Below are 16,350 nucleotides of genomic sequence, written 5' to 3' on the forward strand. Positions count from 1 at the left end.
CATAGATTAGGATTACAGAATATGCCATAATTCCAAATTATACAGTGCTGTATCAGCCCTGAGGGTAGTCCATTGCTAATCTAGTGTCTAACTAGGTTCCACCATTTAGCAAAGGAAATACTAGTGCAATTGTTGCTAGGTAGTGCTACACTGATGGCACAAGTGACCAAGAAATTTGGGTGATAATAATTCAGAACTCCACTTCCCCATAGCAAAGCTACCAAGATGGTTAACTCTTACCTGAGCTGGTCATGGACTTCTTTCCCAAGCTTCATCTGCCCCAGTGCCAGGGCAGCTGCCTGGCGCACCTCCATGTTCCAGTCATTCCACATCAGCTGCGCAAGCTTGTTCTTCAGGTCCTATACACAAGATCATCACAAGGGCTGAGGTTGACTCACTGCAGCATTAATCAACCATTTGCTTTGATTCCAAAGACACTACTTGAGGATGGAATTTTCCAAAGGGCTCGGCATGGACCTAATTCTGCTGCCATTGAAGTGAATGGTGGAACTCATATTGGCCTAACTTTGTTCCCATTGAAGTCAGTGGGAATTTTACCATTGACTTCAGTGGAAGCAAAATTAGGCCAACACTGGGTGCTTTACAAATCCCACCCTTAATGCACTGCCTTCCAACAGTATGTGGTGAAGTCTGAGTCTATCCATGCTCACACTGGCCAAGAACCCAAGGGCCACACTTGGAACTCAGTCTTGCAGGGTGGTGAATGTCCAGTTCCTATTGACATCAGCATTAGGTCTCAAGTTTGATTGTGTCAAAAATAAAACCCCAATATGTTGGGAAACATTAAGAAAGGAATAGATAATAAGATAGAAAATATCATATTGCCTCTATATAAATCCACAGTATGCCCACATCTTGAATATTGTATGCAGATCTGGTCGCCCGATCTCAAAAAAGATATTGGAATTGGAAAAGGTACAGAAAAGGGCAACAAAAATTATTAGGGGTATAGAACAGCTTCCATATGAGAAGAGATTAATAAGACTGAGACTTTTCAGCTTGGAAAAGAGACGACTAAGGAGGGATATGACAGAGGTCTATAAAATACTGACTGGTGTGGAGAAAGTAAATAAGTGTTATTTACTCCTTCTCATAACACAAGAATTAGGGGTCACCAAAGGAAATGAATAGGCAGCAGGTTTAAAACAAACAAAAAGGAAGTATTTCTTTACACAATGCACAGTCAACCTGTGGAACTCTTTGCCAGAGGATGTTGTGAAGGCCAAGACTAACTGGATTAAAAAAAGAACAGGATAAGTTTATGGAGGATAGAGCCCATCAACAGCAATTAGCTAGGATAGACAGGGATGCAAAACCATGCTCTGAAGTGTCCCTAGTCCCTGTTTTCCAGAAGCTGGGAAGGGTGACAGGGGGATCACTTGATAATTATCTGTTCTGTTCATCCCCTCTGAATCATCTGGCATTGGCCACTGTCGGAAAACACAATACTGCTCTACATGGACCTTTGGTCTGATGTAGTATGGCCATTCGTATATTTGCTAGCACTTGGTTGATGACTAGAAACTTCTGGTTAAATTCCATTCCCCGCCCTGCCTCAAAAAACAAAAACAAACCCTCTGCAGTTGATTGCCTTGTTCTCAATTATACAGGCAGAATGGGTCCCTGGCCACATTTTATTTATCAATTTTGAAACTTGTGCCTACCACATAAGTCCCTAGGCATTGAGTAAAAGACGTAACAGCACTTTGACTAAGCTCCTGAAAATAGACTGTGCACACCTTTAACATTCGCTATAGCTGGTCAGAAATTTTCCAGCAGAACGTTGTTTAAATCTATAAGTAAACAGACTATTATTATTGAAAAAGCCATTATAACTTGCTTTAGCAACACAAGTCACTGTGTACCAAACACTGAAGAATTAATCACCATTCCTGTTATAATGAACACACTTTTATAAAATTAAATCTGAGTTCTTCTAGTCAATGGATTGCATAAAAAATAAAAAGGGTTGGATGTACACATAGCTGTACCGGCTCAGGATGGAATAATTATTTATTTGTATTACCCTAGTGCCTAGGAGGCTTAGTCATGGACTAGGACCCCATTGTGCTAGGTGCTGTACAGACACAGATCTCTATTCCTTCATGCTAATGCAATCATTCAGTGCAGAACTGAAAAGCCTTTCTTATGCAATTAGTCCCGAAGTTGGAGGAAAAAACATCAACACTTTTTGTGAAGTTGTGTTGATGAAAGTCATAACAAGAAATGATGCCTATTTCATAACAAACAAGGAAAAAATTGTTGGGTTGTTTTTTTGGGTGCTTCTGTTGCAGATTTTTTTGTTTTTGTTTTAAAATGCCAACAACAGTTTCTGAGCGGAAAACAGCATCCATATCTTGGCAACGAAGTAGGTGTTTTCCCTCCATATTTGATAACAGTAGCAAATTGGGTGTTGTTGGTTTGGCATCAGACATGTTGGCTTGTTGCCTGAATACACTAGGTGAGGTGATCCTTTAACAAGAGATAACATCACCATCATTTTGCTTAGATTAAAACACAATTTAGTTGATATTTTCTACTCTGCTATGTAAACTCTTCCATTTATAGAACATAAAGAGAAAGCTGCTTCCTTTAGCAGCAGCTGTCATGAAGAGCAGCATCCTGACTGAACTGTGTTAGCTGCCGCTGAGAAGAAACTACTAGAAGCATGGGCAGTAAGAAGGCCCAATCCTGCCCCTACTGAAGTCAGTGGGAGTCTTGCCACTGACTTTAAAAGGGAGCAGGATCAAGGCCATAAAAATCTGTGAGTAGTCAGTACAGGAGAGTCACAAGTGTGTATCTTTAACTTGCCCAGAAGGTGTCATTACAGGACAACTTCACGTTTGTGGAAGGTCAAAAAAAGGATCCATTTTTTCTATATCTAAAATACACTCTGGTCATAGCAAGCCAGTTCCATTAGGACCCAATCATGCAAGATATTGTGCACCTCTTGAGAGCAGCTGAGCACCCTCCACTTGACTGACTTCAGTAGGAGTGGAGGGCGCTCAGCCTCTTCCAGGATCAGCCCCTTCAAACCACCAGGAAGAATTAAACTTTCCTTTTTCTTCCAAAGATCTTTGGACAAAGGAATTATCTAATTTTATTTGATGTTCATATTTGTATATCCCGCATTCTAAGTCTTCTATGGAATCAACTGTACCCAACAATGGTGTGTTTTTAGTGAAACACAATGAGGAAGACGGCCCCGGGGAAACTATTGATCAGGAAAAAATATTAAGTTGGTTGGGTTCAGCTATTTCCATTAACATGCCTTTCTCAAGCCTTCTAGGCCAATATGGAGATCCCCTCTTCCAGGTTACGGAGGACTAACTGGAGCGTCATAGATACTGTCCTTTGTGTGTGTGGTGTTGGCAGGGGTTGCAAAAGAAGGTATCAATGCGTATTTGGATAATCAGGAAGGCGCTTAATCAGGATAGGTCGTCCACTGGACCCTCCTGATTAGAGGCAAATCCAGCCCTTCTTCCATGAGTGTGGAGGGCTCCCAGGCTGTAGCGAAGCACGGCTGTGCAAGAGAGGGCTGGATGCACTGGGGGGTGGGGTGGGGGGGAGAGGTGTTGGAGGCACAACTGCCCCGCAGGAGCTCCCTGCATTCCAGCATAATGTGTAGTTATGTGTAGGAGGGGATGGGGCATGAGAAGCCCAGTGAAGTAGTAGAGTTGGAAGACCCACTACTACAAGATCCTTCCATTCCACCCTGGCAGAGCTGCATAAGAGGGTCAGAATCTACTGCACAGAATGTCTGTAGAGTTGTTCTGCAGACTGGGGAAGAGGAACCTTCTCCCCAGCTCCACATCTCACAGCAGCCACCTGTGTGTGAGAGGCCCCAGAAACAGGAATGGCCCAAATCTGGAGATAGTCCACGTGCACGAGGAGGCAGATTTAAGCACTAATGTTAACTCTTAGAGTTTGGAATTTTTTGTCTTGTGAGTCCTTGATTTCTTGTCCCTAATACTAGTTTTTGCATATAATTTAAGTTATAGATCAGCAGAGAGAGAAGCTGATCTGATTGGTTGAAATACATAACAAGTCTGTTCTCTCAGCTTAGTTCTAAGGGAAAAGCTGAGCCCTCATCTTACTGCACTGAGTTCTTGATCACCACAGCACAAGATCTGCAACACCCCAGTGTCTGAGGCCTCTTTGGAGACAGGCATTTGCTTCAGAAATTGACACTGTTACACAGATATAGGAGGCAGCCTCTCCAGCTTCTGAAGGGCAATTTGGGAAAGGCTTAGCCAGGTTGCTACTAGGAGGCACATTTTGTTGATGGAAAGGAGAGGAACTACTTTGAACAGCTGAAATATGCTAACAGACTTTGAAAGTCACTTATGTCTAGGGAGCTTGAGGCAAGACTTACCTGGCTTACATACCCACGGATACGAGAGAGCGCCCTGCAAGCCAAAATCCGATCTTTCCACTGGCAGCTGTTCAGTTTGGCTGCCAGTAGGGAGTAAACCAAGCTCTGGAAGAGGGGTAAGTTGTTTACAAACAGTGCAGGGTAAAACAAACACAGTATGAACTGGCATATCATCCAGATCACAAAGGAAGAGCTAGTGGCGAGGGCTCAGGCTCACCCAGAAGGGTCAAGGGTTGCCCACAGTATTTTATAGAAATGTTGCCTTATGCTACTTTGCCTAAGACTTTTGACTGACCCTTGGTTGGCTAGAGAGGGAAGGTTTTTATCATACACTGTATGGAAAAATCACCTAATAAAAAACCCCAATAAAGCCATCATGACAGATGAGAAGAGGATTTTGGCTTCTTTAGAAAGACCAAAGTGAGGGTGATGATAGAGGGTTAGAACTCTGCTAGAATCTCTTTTATTGTAAAGGAAGCATCATGGCCATGGCTCACAGACAGTTGGGGAAAGGAAATGATGAACCTTTGTACCTTTTAAGGCCTGGGAAATGAAAGCAGCAGAAACTTTTGCTGCGGGGAGTGACAGATGGATAAAGAACAAAATTGGTTTTTCAATTTAATTTACTTTTATTTTATTTTTTACTATATTTTCCTATCCAATAATAAATTACATTAAACGCAGAACCAAGAGACAAGTTGCTCCTGCTCTCAAATGACTGAGGCTATGTTCTACACTGCACACCTCTGCCTGCCCTCAGCCAGAGCCTTTCCCTGCTGCCAAAGTCTTTCACTATGGCAGGGAAAGGCTCTGACATCTTCCTGGGTGGAGAAAGACTCAAGAAGTGGGAGATAGCAGGACACTACATTGCTAAAAATAGCAATGTAGACAGGGGAGGCACTCCTTGGGCAAGTAGAGAGCCCTGTAGGATACATACCCGGGAACTTACTTATAGGGTTCAGGTGTGTCTTTACTCGCCTAAACAGTGCCTCAGCATCTACACTGCTATTTATACTGGGGTGGATTTGATTTAAATCACTAGTCAGGAAGATTCGATTTAATCATGGATTTCTACACAAAACTGCATTCTTGTTGGTTGTTATAACCGTAATACATATTCTTCACAACTCAGAGATAGATGTAGGCTTCGTTTTTAGAAGGTACACACTATACATTTTTAAACAGTGATTTATTTTGAAAACTTTTCAGATTAGTTCTACAGCTATATCAGAAAATAAATGATTGTTTGGTTATTTCATTTACCAAAGGTAATTGAAGCAGATATTTATGAAGTCATTGGGAGGTGAACTATCTCCAATTCAACAGGTTAATCATTAATATTTGGAGGATTTTCTTGCCATGCTGTATTAGGAGGAGAACATCACCAGATAGACATTTAAATTGTTTTATTTAACTAAAACAACAACGTTAAGTATTCTGGATTTTTTCTTCAACAGCAAACATACAATATTTTAACAAAACAAGCATATGTCCCTCGCTTCTCACATTTATCTCCAGACTTCTTCTCCTTGTCCAGATCTATTCCGCCCCAACAATCTTCTATTCATTGAACTTTTTGAAACTTTGCACTTTTAGAGAGAGGTAAGGGATTGACTCTGTGTACACAAATTTGCAGAGGGACAATAGAGTTGAGGTCTTATTTCTCACCTCTATATAGTATTTATTTATTTTAAAACATTTTTGCTGTTAACAAGCATGTTACCTCTGGAGACACAAATCCACAGTTTGAGAATGGCAAAATTAAGCATCTCTGATGGTATCTTCTAGACTGAGCAATGAGTCCCATTGGGTAGATAGAAAGATTAACCTAAATAATAATAACCTATACAGAAGCCTGTGGAACCCCATAAGATTGGGTCCCTAATCCATGAACTATTGGAACTAATTTACAAAACTTTTCTTAAACATTACATGAATATATTGTCTCATATTATAGAATTAGAATTTATAATCCCTATTCCATGATGAGATATCTTTGAGCTAAAGTGTATCTTAGTTTTTTCCTCAAAAAGTATTTTATCAAAAAAATCTGATTTAAATTAAAAAAAAATCCGATTATTAAAAAAAAATAATTGACTTTTATCCACCCTTATTTATACCCACGCTTGGGGAGGGCATGCAGCGCTTGTATTCTACACACCGCTGAAAGGAGCATGCAGTGTAGACATACCCTGAGAAGACCTGAGATAGAGCTTTGAATAAAGAAAGAAATAAACCATAGCAGAACAGACTCTGCCCAGTCATTTCTTGTTGAGTGTGAAAGTCAACCCTGTGCAGAGGTTCAGGACAAGGGGTTAAGTGGTGCACAGGTCTTGTGCCGGACCTCTGTATGGGGTGAATTTCACCCAGGGAGATAGAGCCAGAAGGCAGGGCTGATCCCAGCCACACAGATCCTTCCTGTCTTTCTGTGGTGCTTCTCTCCTCCCCAGCAATGGTACCTACCGAGCATTCACTGAGCTGAGTTAATAGAAGACATGCCTGCTCCTCTGTGGTGCTGTCATTCTTATCAAACATCTGGGAAAGGATCTTCTTTACTACAGGGAAAGTGGCAATGCCCTCCAATGCCAGGCACTGTGCTGCTGCCCAGCTGTCTGCAGAATTACCTACCAACAAGGGGAAAGAGAGAGAGGAAGTTATTGTACAGCAGGATATATGAAGTCAATGCTCTTCCCGTGGTGCTTTCTTTAGTACATCTCAAAGCACTGAGAGTTCAACCCCCCGCCTCCCCCTCAATGTTCCAAACTGCCTTGTACACCAAGTTTGGGCAAAGCCCCAGGCTCTCACAGCCCAGGTTCTGCGGAGCTGGCAAGCAAGTAGTGATGAGGACAGAAATAGCTTATGCCACTCAACAATGACCCCATGAGGCTGACTAAGCAACTCTGATGTGCTCCCAAGGGAGATATGCCCCATGAGGTACAGTAAAGTGAGGCCTCTTATTGGGTGGCAGGAAGTGTCACTGGGGTTACAAAAAGTTGTAGTGTGGGTGAATTATATGGGATCCTTTGTGACCCTGTTTCTGATGTGAAAGCTTACAGTAGGAGGGAGGGAAGGAGGGAATTAGGGCACTCAGCGTAAGGCCTGGTCTACACTACGAGTTTAGTACCTGGTCTACACTACGAGTTTAGGTCAAATTTAGCAGCATTATCTTGATTTAACCCTGCACCCGTCCACACGACGAAGCCCTTTTTTTTTTTTTTTTACTTAAAGGGCTCTTAAAAATCGATTTCTTTACTCCACCCCCGACGAGGGGATTAGCACTGAAATCAGCCTTGCCAGGTCGAATTTGGGTACTGTGGATGCAATTCGATGGTATTGGCCTCCGGGAGCTATCCCAGAGTGCTCAGTTGTGACCGCTCTGGACAGCGCTCTCAACTCAGATGCACTGGCCAGGTATACAGGAAAAGGCCCACAAACTTTTGAATCTCATTTCCTGTTTGGCCAGCGTGGCGAGCTCACCTGCACAGGTCACCATGCAGAGCTCATCATCACAGGAGACCATGCTGCCCCAGAATCGCCGAAGAGCTCCAGCATAGACCAAACAGGAGATACGGGATCTGATCGCTGTATGGGGAGATGAATCTGTGCTGGCAGAACTCCGTTCGAAAAGACGAAATGCCAAAATATTTGAAAAAAATCTCCAATGGCATGAAGGACAGACGCTATAACAGGGACCTGCAGCAGTGCCGCATGAAAATTAAGGAGCTCAGGCAAGCCTACCAAAAAACCAGAGAGGCAAAAGCTGCTCCGCTTCAGAGCCCTAGACATGCCGCTTCTATGATGAGCCGCATGCCATTCTAGGGGGTGTAGCCGCCACTACGCCAACCCTGTGCTTTGACTCCATCCAAGGAGTGGGAGGCAACACGGAAGAGGGTTTTGGGGGCGAGGAAGATGATGATGAGGAGGAGGAGGTTGTAGATAGCTCACAGCAAGGAAGCAAAGAAACCGGTTTCTCCAGCAGCCAGGATCTGTTTATCACCCTGGACCTAGACCCAGTAGCCCCTCAAACCCACCCAAGGTGGAGAAGGGACCTCTGGTGAGTGTACCTTTGTAAATATTATACACGGTTTAAAAGCAAGCGTGTTTAATGATTAATTTGCCCTGGCATTCACGGCCAGTACAGCTACTGGAAAAGTCTGTTAACATGTCTGGGGATGGAGCAGAAATATGGAGCTCCATAAAGCTCTCCTGAATGTACTCCCAAAGCCTTTGCAAAAGGTTTCTGGGGAGGGCAGCCTTATTCCATCCTCCATAGTAGGACACTTTACCACGCCAGGCCAGTAGTACGTAGTCGGGAATCATTGCAGAACAAAGCATTGCAGCGTATGATCCCAGTGTTTGCTGGCATTCAAACAACATCCGTTCTTTCTCTCTCTGTGTAACCCTCAGGAGAGTGATATCATTCATGGTCACCTGGTTGAAATAGGGTGGTTATAATAAGCGGTCATTCAGAGGTGCCCATTCCTGCTGGGCTGTTTTCCTGTGGCTGAACAGAAATCTTCCCCACTGTTAGCCATGCAGTGGGGGGAGGGGTGAAGCCATCATCCCAGAGAATTGTGGGGGGGGAGGGGTAGTTGGGTTTCTGCTGCATGTGAACCCAGAAACTGCAGCCCCTCCTTTTAAATTGCCAAACTATTTTTAAATGGCCAACCCAACGGCTATTTCGTATGGGAAATGAGGGCGCTGCTGTTTGATGCCATTCCCACATGTTATGACGGTTAAAGAAGCCAAAAGACTGTGGCTTACTATGGCTGCCTGCAAGCCGAATTCTGTTGCCCGGCCCTGCATGAGTGATCTCTCACACCAAACTGGCATATCCTCAATAAGAGGCAAAATGCAACCTTGTAATGAAAGCACATGTGCTATGTAATGTTAACAGCAAGGTTTACCGTAAAAGAGTGTACCCATTGTTCTATAAAATGTGTCTTTTTAACTACCACTCTCCCTTTTTTTCCCCCCTCCACCAGCTGCATATGTTTCTCCTTCCCAGAGGCTAGTGAAGATTAGAAGGTGAAAAAAACAGCACTCGTGATGAAATGTTCTCTGACCTCATGCTGTCCTCCCACACTGACAGAGCACAGCAAAATACGTGGAGGCAGACAATCTCAGAGTGCAGGAAAACACAATATGACCGCGAGGAGAGGTAGCGGGCTGAAGATGGTAGGCGGCGTCAGCTTGCTGAAAGAAGGCAGGAGTCAATGCTCAGGCTGCTGGAGGATTAAACTCATATGCTCCAGCGTATGGTTGAGATGCAGAAAAGGCAACAGGAGCACAGACCACTGCTACCACCCCTGTGTAACCAACCGCCCTCCTCCCCAAGTTCCATAGCCTCCTCACCCAGACGCCCAGGAACGCGGTGGAGGGGCCTCCGGCCACCCAGCCACTCCACTCCAGAGGATTGCCCAAGCAACAGAAGGCTGGCATTCAATAAGTTTTAAAGTGCTGTGTGGCCTTGTCCTTCCCTCCTCCACCACCCCTCCTGGGCTACCTTGGCAGTTATCCCCCTATTTGTGTGATGAATAAATAAAGAATGCTTGAATGTGAAGCAACAATGACTTTATTGCCTCTGCAAGCGGTGATGGAAGAGAGGAGAGGAGGGTGCTTAGCTTACAGGAAAGTAGAGTGAACCCAGGTGGGGGGGGAATTTCCATCAAGGAGAAACAAACAGAACTTTCACACCGTAGCCTGGCCATTCCTGAAACTGGTTTTCAAAGCTTCTCTGATGCGCACCACGCCCTCCTGTACTCTTCTAACTGCCTTGGTGTCTGGCTGCGTGTAATCAGCGGCCAGGCGATTTGCCTCAACCTCCCACCCCGTCATAAATGTCTCCCCCTTACTCTCAAAGATATTGTGGAGCACACAGCAAGCAGTAATAACAATGGGAATATTGGTTTCGCTGAGGTCTAACTGAGTCAGTAAACTGCGCCAGCGCACTTTTAAATGCCCAAATGCACATTCTACCACAATTCTGCACTTACTCAGCCTATAGTTGAACAGCTTCTGACTACTGTCCAGGCTGGCTGTGAAGGGTTCATGAGCCATGGCATTAAGGGGTAGGCTGGGTCCCCAAGGATAACTATAGGCATTTCAACATCCCCAATGGTTATTTTCTGGTCTGGAAAGTAAGTCCCTTCCTGCAGCTTTTGAAACAGACCAGAGTTCCTGAAGATGCGAGCGTCATGTACCTTTCCCGGCCATCCCACGTTGATGTTGGTGAAATGTCCCTTGTGATCCACCAGTGCTTGCAGCACCATTGAAAAGTACCCCTTGCGGTTTATGTACTCGCTGCCTTGGTGCTCCGGTGCCAAGATAGGGATATGGGTTCCGTCTATGGCCCCACCACAGTTAGGGAGTCCCATTGCAGCAAAGCCATCCACTGTGACCTGCACATTTCCCAGAGTCACTACCCTTGATATCAGCAGCTCAGTGGTAATGTTGGCTACTTGCATCACAGCAGCCCCCAGAGTAGATTTGCCCACTCCAAACTGATTCCCAACTGACCGGTAGCTGTCTGGCGTTGCAAGCTTCCACAGGGCTATCGCCACTCACTTCTCAACTGTGAGGGCTGCTCTTGTCTTGGTATTCTTGTGCTTCAGGGCAGAGGAAAGCAAGTCACAAAGTTCCATGAAAGTGCCCTTACGCACGCAAAAGTTTCGCAGCCACTGGGAATCGTCCCAGACCTGCAACACTTTGCGGTCCCACCACTCTGTGCTTGTTTCCCAGGCCCAGAATCAGCGTTCTACACCATGAACCTGCCCAATTGACACCATGATGTGCATATTGCAGGGGCCTGTACTTTGTGAGAAGTCTGTGTCCATGTCCTCATCACTCTCGTCACCGTGCTGCAGTCGCCTCCTCCTCGCCTGGTTTCACTTTTCTTGCAGGTTATGGTTCTGCATATCCTGCTGGATAATGCGCGCGGTATTTATAGTGCTCATAATTGCCACGGTGATCTGAGCGGGCTCCATGTTCCCAGTGCTATGGCATCTGCACTGAAAAAAGGCGTGAAACGATTGTCTGCCGTTGCTCTGATAGAGGGAGGGGCGACTGACAACATGGCTTACAGGGTTGACTAATAGGGAATTAAAATCAACAAAGGGGGTGGCTTTGCATCAAGGAGAAACAGAATGGCTCCCTCAAGGATAGAACTCAAAACCCTGGGTTTAGCAGGCCATTGATTTCACGGAGGGAGGGAGGAAGGGAGGAGAAAATGAATACAAAACAAATCTGTTCTATTTCTTGTTTTGATCCACTTCATCTATCTTTATACATCTTGCCGGCAGCAGATGGTGCAGTACGACTGCTAGCCATCGTCGTCTCCTGGCTGCTCATTAGAAGACAGTGCAGTACGACTGCCAGCAGGACTGAATCACCATGAGACGAAACTTAAAAGGGAAATGACCTGGTTGAGTCACTCCCACGTTTGCCCAGGCACCCCGACCGGCCTCACTGAGGTTGGCTAAAAGAGCACCCTGGAGTATGGCAATGATGGCTACCAGTCATACTGCACTGTCTGCTGCCAAAAGGCAATGAGCTGCTGCTGTGTAGCAATGCAGCACCGCGTCTGCCAGCACCCAGGAGACATACGGTGATGATGAGCTGAGCAGGCTCCATGCTTGCCATGGTATGGCGTCTGCACTGGTAACCCAGGAAAAAAGGAGCGAAACGATTGTTTGCTGTTGCTTTCACGGAGGGAGGGAGGCAGGGAAGGAGGGGGCCTGACGCGCAACAATGTTTTTGCCCCATCAGGCATTGGGATTTCTACCCAGAATTCAAATGAGCGGCAGAGACTGCGGGAACTGTGGGATAGCTACAATGCTCCGGAAGTCGACGGTTGCCTTGGTACTGTGGACGCACTCCGCCGACTAAATGCACTTACAACATTTGTGTGGGAACACACACAATCGACTATATAAAAACGCTTTCTACAAAACTGACTTCTATAAATTTGACCTAATTTTGTAGTGAAGACATAGCCTAAGTCTAGCCTTCTAGCAGTGATGTCATGATTCCCAAGGTTAATCAGGACAAACTTTGAATGAATCCTTGTTGCTAAATTCTGTTGCAAATTATCAGTCCAGTAGTAGGTCTACATGTTAGGCCCATACACTAAGTCTCCCATCAATGTCAGGTGGTAAGCAGCATTAATGTTTAGTGAGGGAGATGCCTAATTCCTCTGCTCAGCACCAGGAAGGAGTGTTTAATGACTGCACTAGGGAACTGGTAGCCAGGATTTCCCATTTGTATTGCTGACTCTGCCAGTAACTTGGTCTGGGCCCTTGTACTCGATGATTAAGTTATGTGCCTCTGTTTACTCTTAAATAAAATGGGACTGATACTTACCAACCTCAGAGGGTATTGTAAACCGTAGTTCATTAATGTTTGTAAAGCACTGGGAGATCTTATGATTAAAGATACTAGGTAAATGCAAAGAGTTGCTATGGATTGGGCTAAATCTTCTTATGGGTCAGGCACTGCTGCTGCCTTCCATTCAGAATAAATGTACAGAAGCCATTGTAACCTGGTAACTGAAACAACAGCAGTAGCATCCAAAACACAGGCACACGGAAACACTAAGGAGAAGCTGAATCATGTAACCTAAGGATCTTAAAATGCCAGGACTAGACTTTGATTGGTGAAATTGTATGTGTGCATGCGCACATGCACACCAGAGCGAGACTCAAGATGAACTGAAGCGAGACAGACTGGGAGAGACAGAGACTGCATGGACAAGCACAATGTATGACCCTGGAAGAAGCCAGAGAGGGGGCTCCTGAGTCTGAGCAAAGAAACCATCTCCTTTAGTTTTTGGTTCTTCGCATAGTCACCAACTCCATGGGTGCTCCAGGATTGGAGCACCCATGGAAAAAAATTAGTGGGTGCTTAGCACCCACCGGCAACCAGCTCCCCCCGCCCTAGCACCTACTGTCCGCCAGTCCCCACCGATCAACTCCTTCCCCTCCCTCCAAACGCCTCCTACTCACCAGGATCAGCTGTTCCTCGGGGGGGGGCACCTTTGGGGGAGGGGGCAGAACTGGGTGGGAAAAGGTGGGGCCAGGAAGAGGTGACATAGGGGTGGGGGCAGGGCCTGAGGCAGAGCGGGCAAGTTACATGCCCTCTCTTTGCCTGTGTGCACCCCTGGGGCCTGGAGGAAGCCAGCGCCTGTGGTTCCTCGTCTGTTTGGAGAAGCAGGGGTTTGTACATTACTAGTAAATAACAAGATTGCATAAAAAAAACAAAACAACCCACCACCAGAATCCATCATCAATTTCTACTCCCAAGTGGAACATCCTCAAGGCTCCAAACTGTGACTCATGCTTGGGTCAACAGAATTATGAATAAAACAGTCCAGAAAATGGCACCAAGCGAGTGCCACTGCTTCAACTAAGCCTCTTAGAAATGACAGAGCATTAACCACAATGTTGCCTTTGAAATGTGACATGTGTGATGCACCCAGGCTCCTGAGATAGCTAATTTAAAAGGAGGTTCCTCTTTTCGTAGAGCAAAACTAATAAATACCAGACACCTGTTTCTCTTCATAGGAAAGTCACAGAAAATATCTGCAGTTAGTTGCTGGGGCCACAAACTTCTTTCCAAAGTATCACTGCAGGGTGTCAGCTGGACACAGTATTCTTCACTTCCTGCCTAAAATGTAATGCAGTATTGCTGTGCACAGCTGAACAGCTGAGAAGCCCCAGCCCAGGAGGAACTGAATGTCTTTCAAGGATCAACCAGATCACCTCCCTTCGGTCTTGAATCAGAATGATATGAAATGGGTGCGTGGAAGCACTGGTGGTTTAGCACATAACACTATTTACAGAGGTTATGAGCTCCAGTACCAGGCTCCTTGGGGCTGGCAGGGCATGTAATTTTCAGAGGCAGCACACTCCAAACTGGGACAGGCCCCCTTCCCTCGCTTTCCAGTGACCCACTCTGCTACTAAACTGAATGGCTCTGGCTGGTTCTAGAGGGAGCTGCATCTAGCCGTCTCAGGCTGAAGTGTGTAGCTGCAAAGCAGGGATTTTGAAGTTGATGAAGGTGTAGGAGAAAAGTAAACAACAGAGGGAAGCAGCAGTAAAGCCCTTACCATGTACCAGAGCTTCCTTCATGATCATTTGTGCCTCATCGTTCCACATCCCTACGGTGTAGTGGCACACGGCAGCCGCCATTCTCACATGGGCATTCTCATCCCTCAGAGTCTTTCTAAGCAAAGGCTGCAGTTCCACAGGCACATCCTGAATAACTGGGGCCTTTCCAATGCCATGTAGTCCTAAAACTCAGGAAATAATGAGCTCTGAATAAGACAGCAGCTTCTCTCTCTCTACCTCTATTACCCATACAGAAACAGCAACATATTTTCTATGCATTTGCCATATGGAATGTTTGACTAAATGTTCAATTTACAAATATACTGCAGCAACAATACTCTGCCCTTCTCATACACCCCCCCCCCCCAAGGATCTCAAAGCATTTCACACCAATAATGAATTAAGCTTCACAAGCCACGGAACAGTAGCAAAGCATGATCATCCCCATTTTACAGACAGACACACAGGCAAAGAGAGGGCATGTAACTTGCCCAAAGACACATCAAGAAGTCTGTGGCAAACCTGGGGAAGCAATCTCATCTCCTCACTCCCACCCATATGCATTAACCACGAGACCGTGGCGCCTCTCATATTTCAATATATGCAGGATATCACATCTGGAGCTGAGGGGATGTGTTCAGAATTCACATATATTTGAAAATAAGATTAATCAAATCATTTGAATTTAGGGTACTTAAAACATGGCATTTATGAAATGTCTTTAAAAAGACTAGACCCAAATGAAGCGTTCTTATTGGCTGCCAGTGATGTCATATAACACTGCTTCCAATAATATTCAGTAACTTCAGAGGTCAGGCCAGTCCCCTTGTTTTCATCCATAAACTATATTTCATAACAACAATATGATTCCTCACATTAACAGTGTAAGTCAACAATGTCAAATTAGGCTTCTCTCACCTGACTCCTTACTGTCACTGTCTAGTCTGGGTCGCTCCAACACTGCAGTGGCACAGGTTATTAGAGCTGTGACCCGAATGACATCATGTATATCTGTAAGGGCCCTCATTAAGCCTTCAATAGTTGCATTCTGCCACCGGGGAGCTGAGCAGTAGAAAGGAAGGAGACAGAAGAAAATGTGTTCTGATAACAAAGAACGGGAATCTTTAACAGATCTATCAACTGTGAAAAAGTCTCCCAGAATTGGTGGAAGCCTCACCTCTGGATTCATTTTAAACTGGACAGAGCATTGGAGAATACACAGGAGAGAACAATCCTACACTGAGGGGACTGGACTACATAACCTCTTGGAATCAAAGATATTATTTATTGTTAACCTATGAATAGGAAAGGTTTCAGAGGAACAGCCGTGTTAGTCTGTATTCGCAAAAAGAAAAGGAGTACTTGTGGCACCTTAGAGACTAACCAATTTATTTGAGCATGAGCTTTCGTGAGCTACAGCTCACTTCATCAGATGTATACCGTGGAAACTGCAGCAGACTTTATATACACACAGAGAATATGAAACAATACCTCCTCCCACCCCACTGTCCTGCTGGTAATAGCTTATCTAAAGTGATCAACAGGTGGGCCATTTCCAGCACAAATCCAGGTTTTCTCACCCTCCACCCCCCCACACAAATTCACTCTCCTGCTGGTGCTAGCCCATCCAAAGTGACAACTCTTTACATAATCAAGTCGGGCTATTTCCTGCATAGATCCAGGTTTTCTCACATCCCCCCCACCCCCATACACACACAAACTCACTCTCCTGCTGGCAATAGCTCATCCAAACTGACCACTCTCCAAGTTTAACCAGAACATCTGGGGGGGGGGTAGGAAAAAACAAGGGGAAATGGGCTACCTTGCATAATGACTTAGCCACTCCCA

The 16,350-nt window shown here is 45.2% G+C and overlaps 1 protein-coding gene across 7 annotated transcripts in view; it reads right to left on the reverse strand.

The window, feature by feature from the left end:
• The window catches only part of LOC125638864 (protein numb homolog), a 273,102-nt gene that overhangs the window by 197,667 nt on the left and 59,085 nt on the right, over positions 1–16,350 (reverse strand). For 6 of the 7 annotated variants that reach the window (XR_012668961.1, XM_075129666.1, XM_075129664.1 and 3 more), the window contains exons 6-10: positions 15,421–15,564; positions 14,502–14,684; positions 6,860–7,020; positions 4,397–4,501; positions 241–359 (exon numbers count right to left, since the gene is read on the reverse strand). Coding sequence is in view for 6 of the 7 variants with exons in the window: in XM_075129666.1 (XP_074985767.1) it covers positions 241–359; positions 4,397–4,501; positions 6,860–7,020; positions 14,502–14,684; positions 15,421–15,564 (712 nt within the window). In the remaining variant the exon portion in view is untranslated. The remainder of the gene's footprint in view (positions 1–240; positions 360–4,396; positions 4,502–6,859; positions 7,021–14,501; positions 14,685–15,420; positions 15,565–16,350) is intronic. The other variant, XM_048855097.2, reaches the window with a different exon arrangement.

This window comes from Caretta caretta, chromosome 6, assembly GCF_965140235.1.
Source record: "Caretta caretta isolate rCarCar2 chromosome 6, rCarCar1.hap1, whole genome shotgun sequence".
NCBI lineage: Eukaryota > Metazoa > Chordata > Testudines > Cheloniidae > Caretta > Caretta caretta.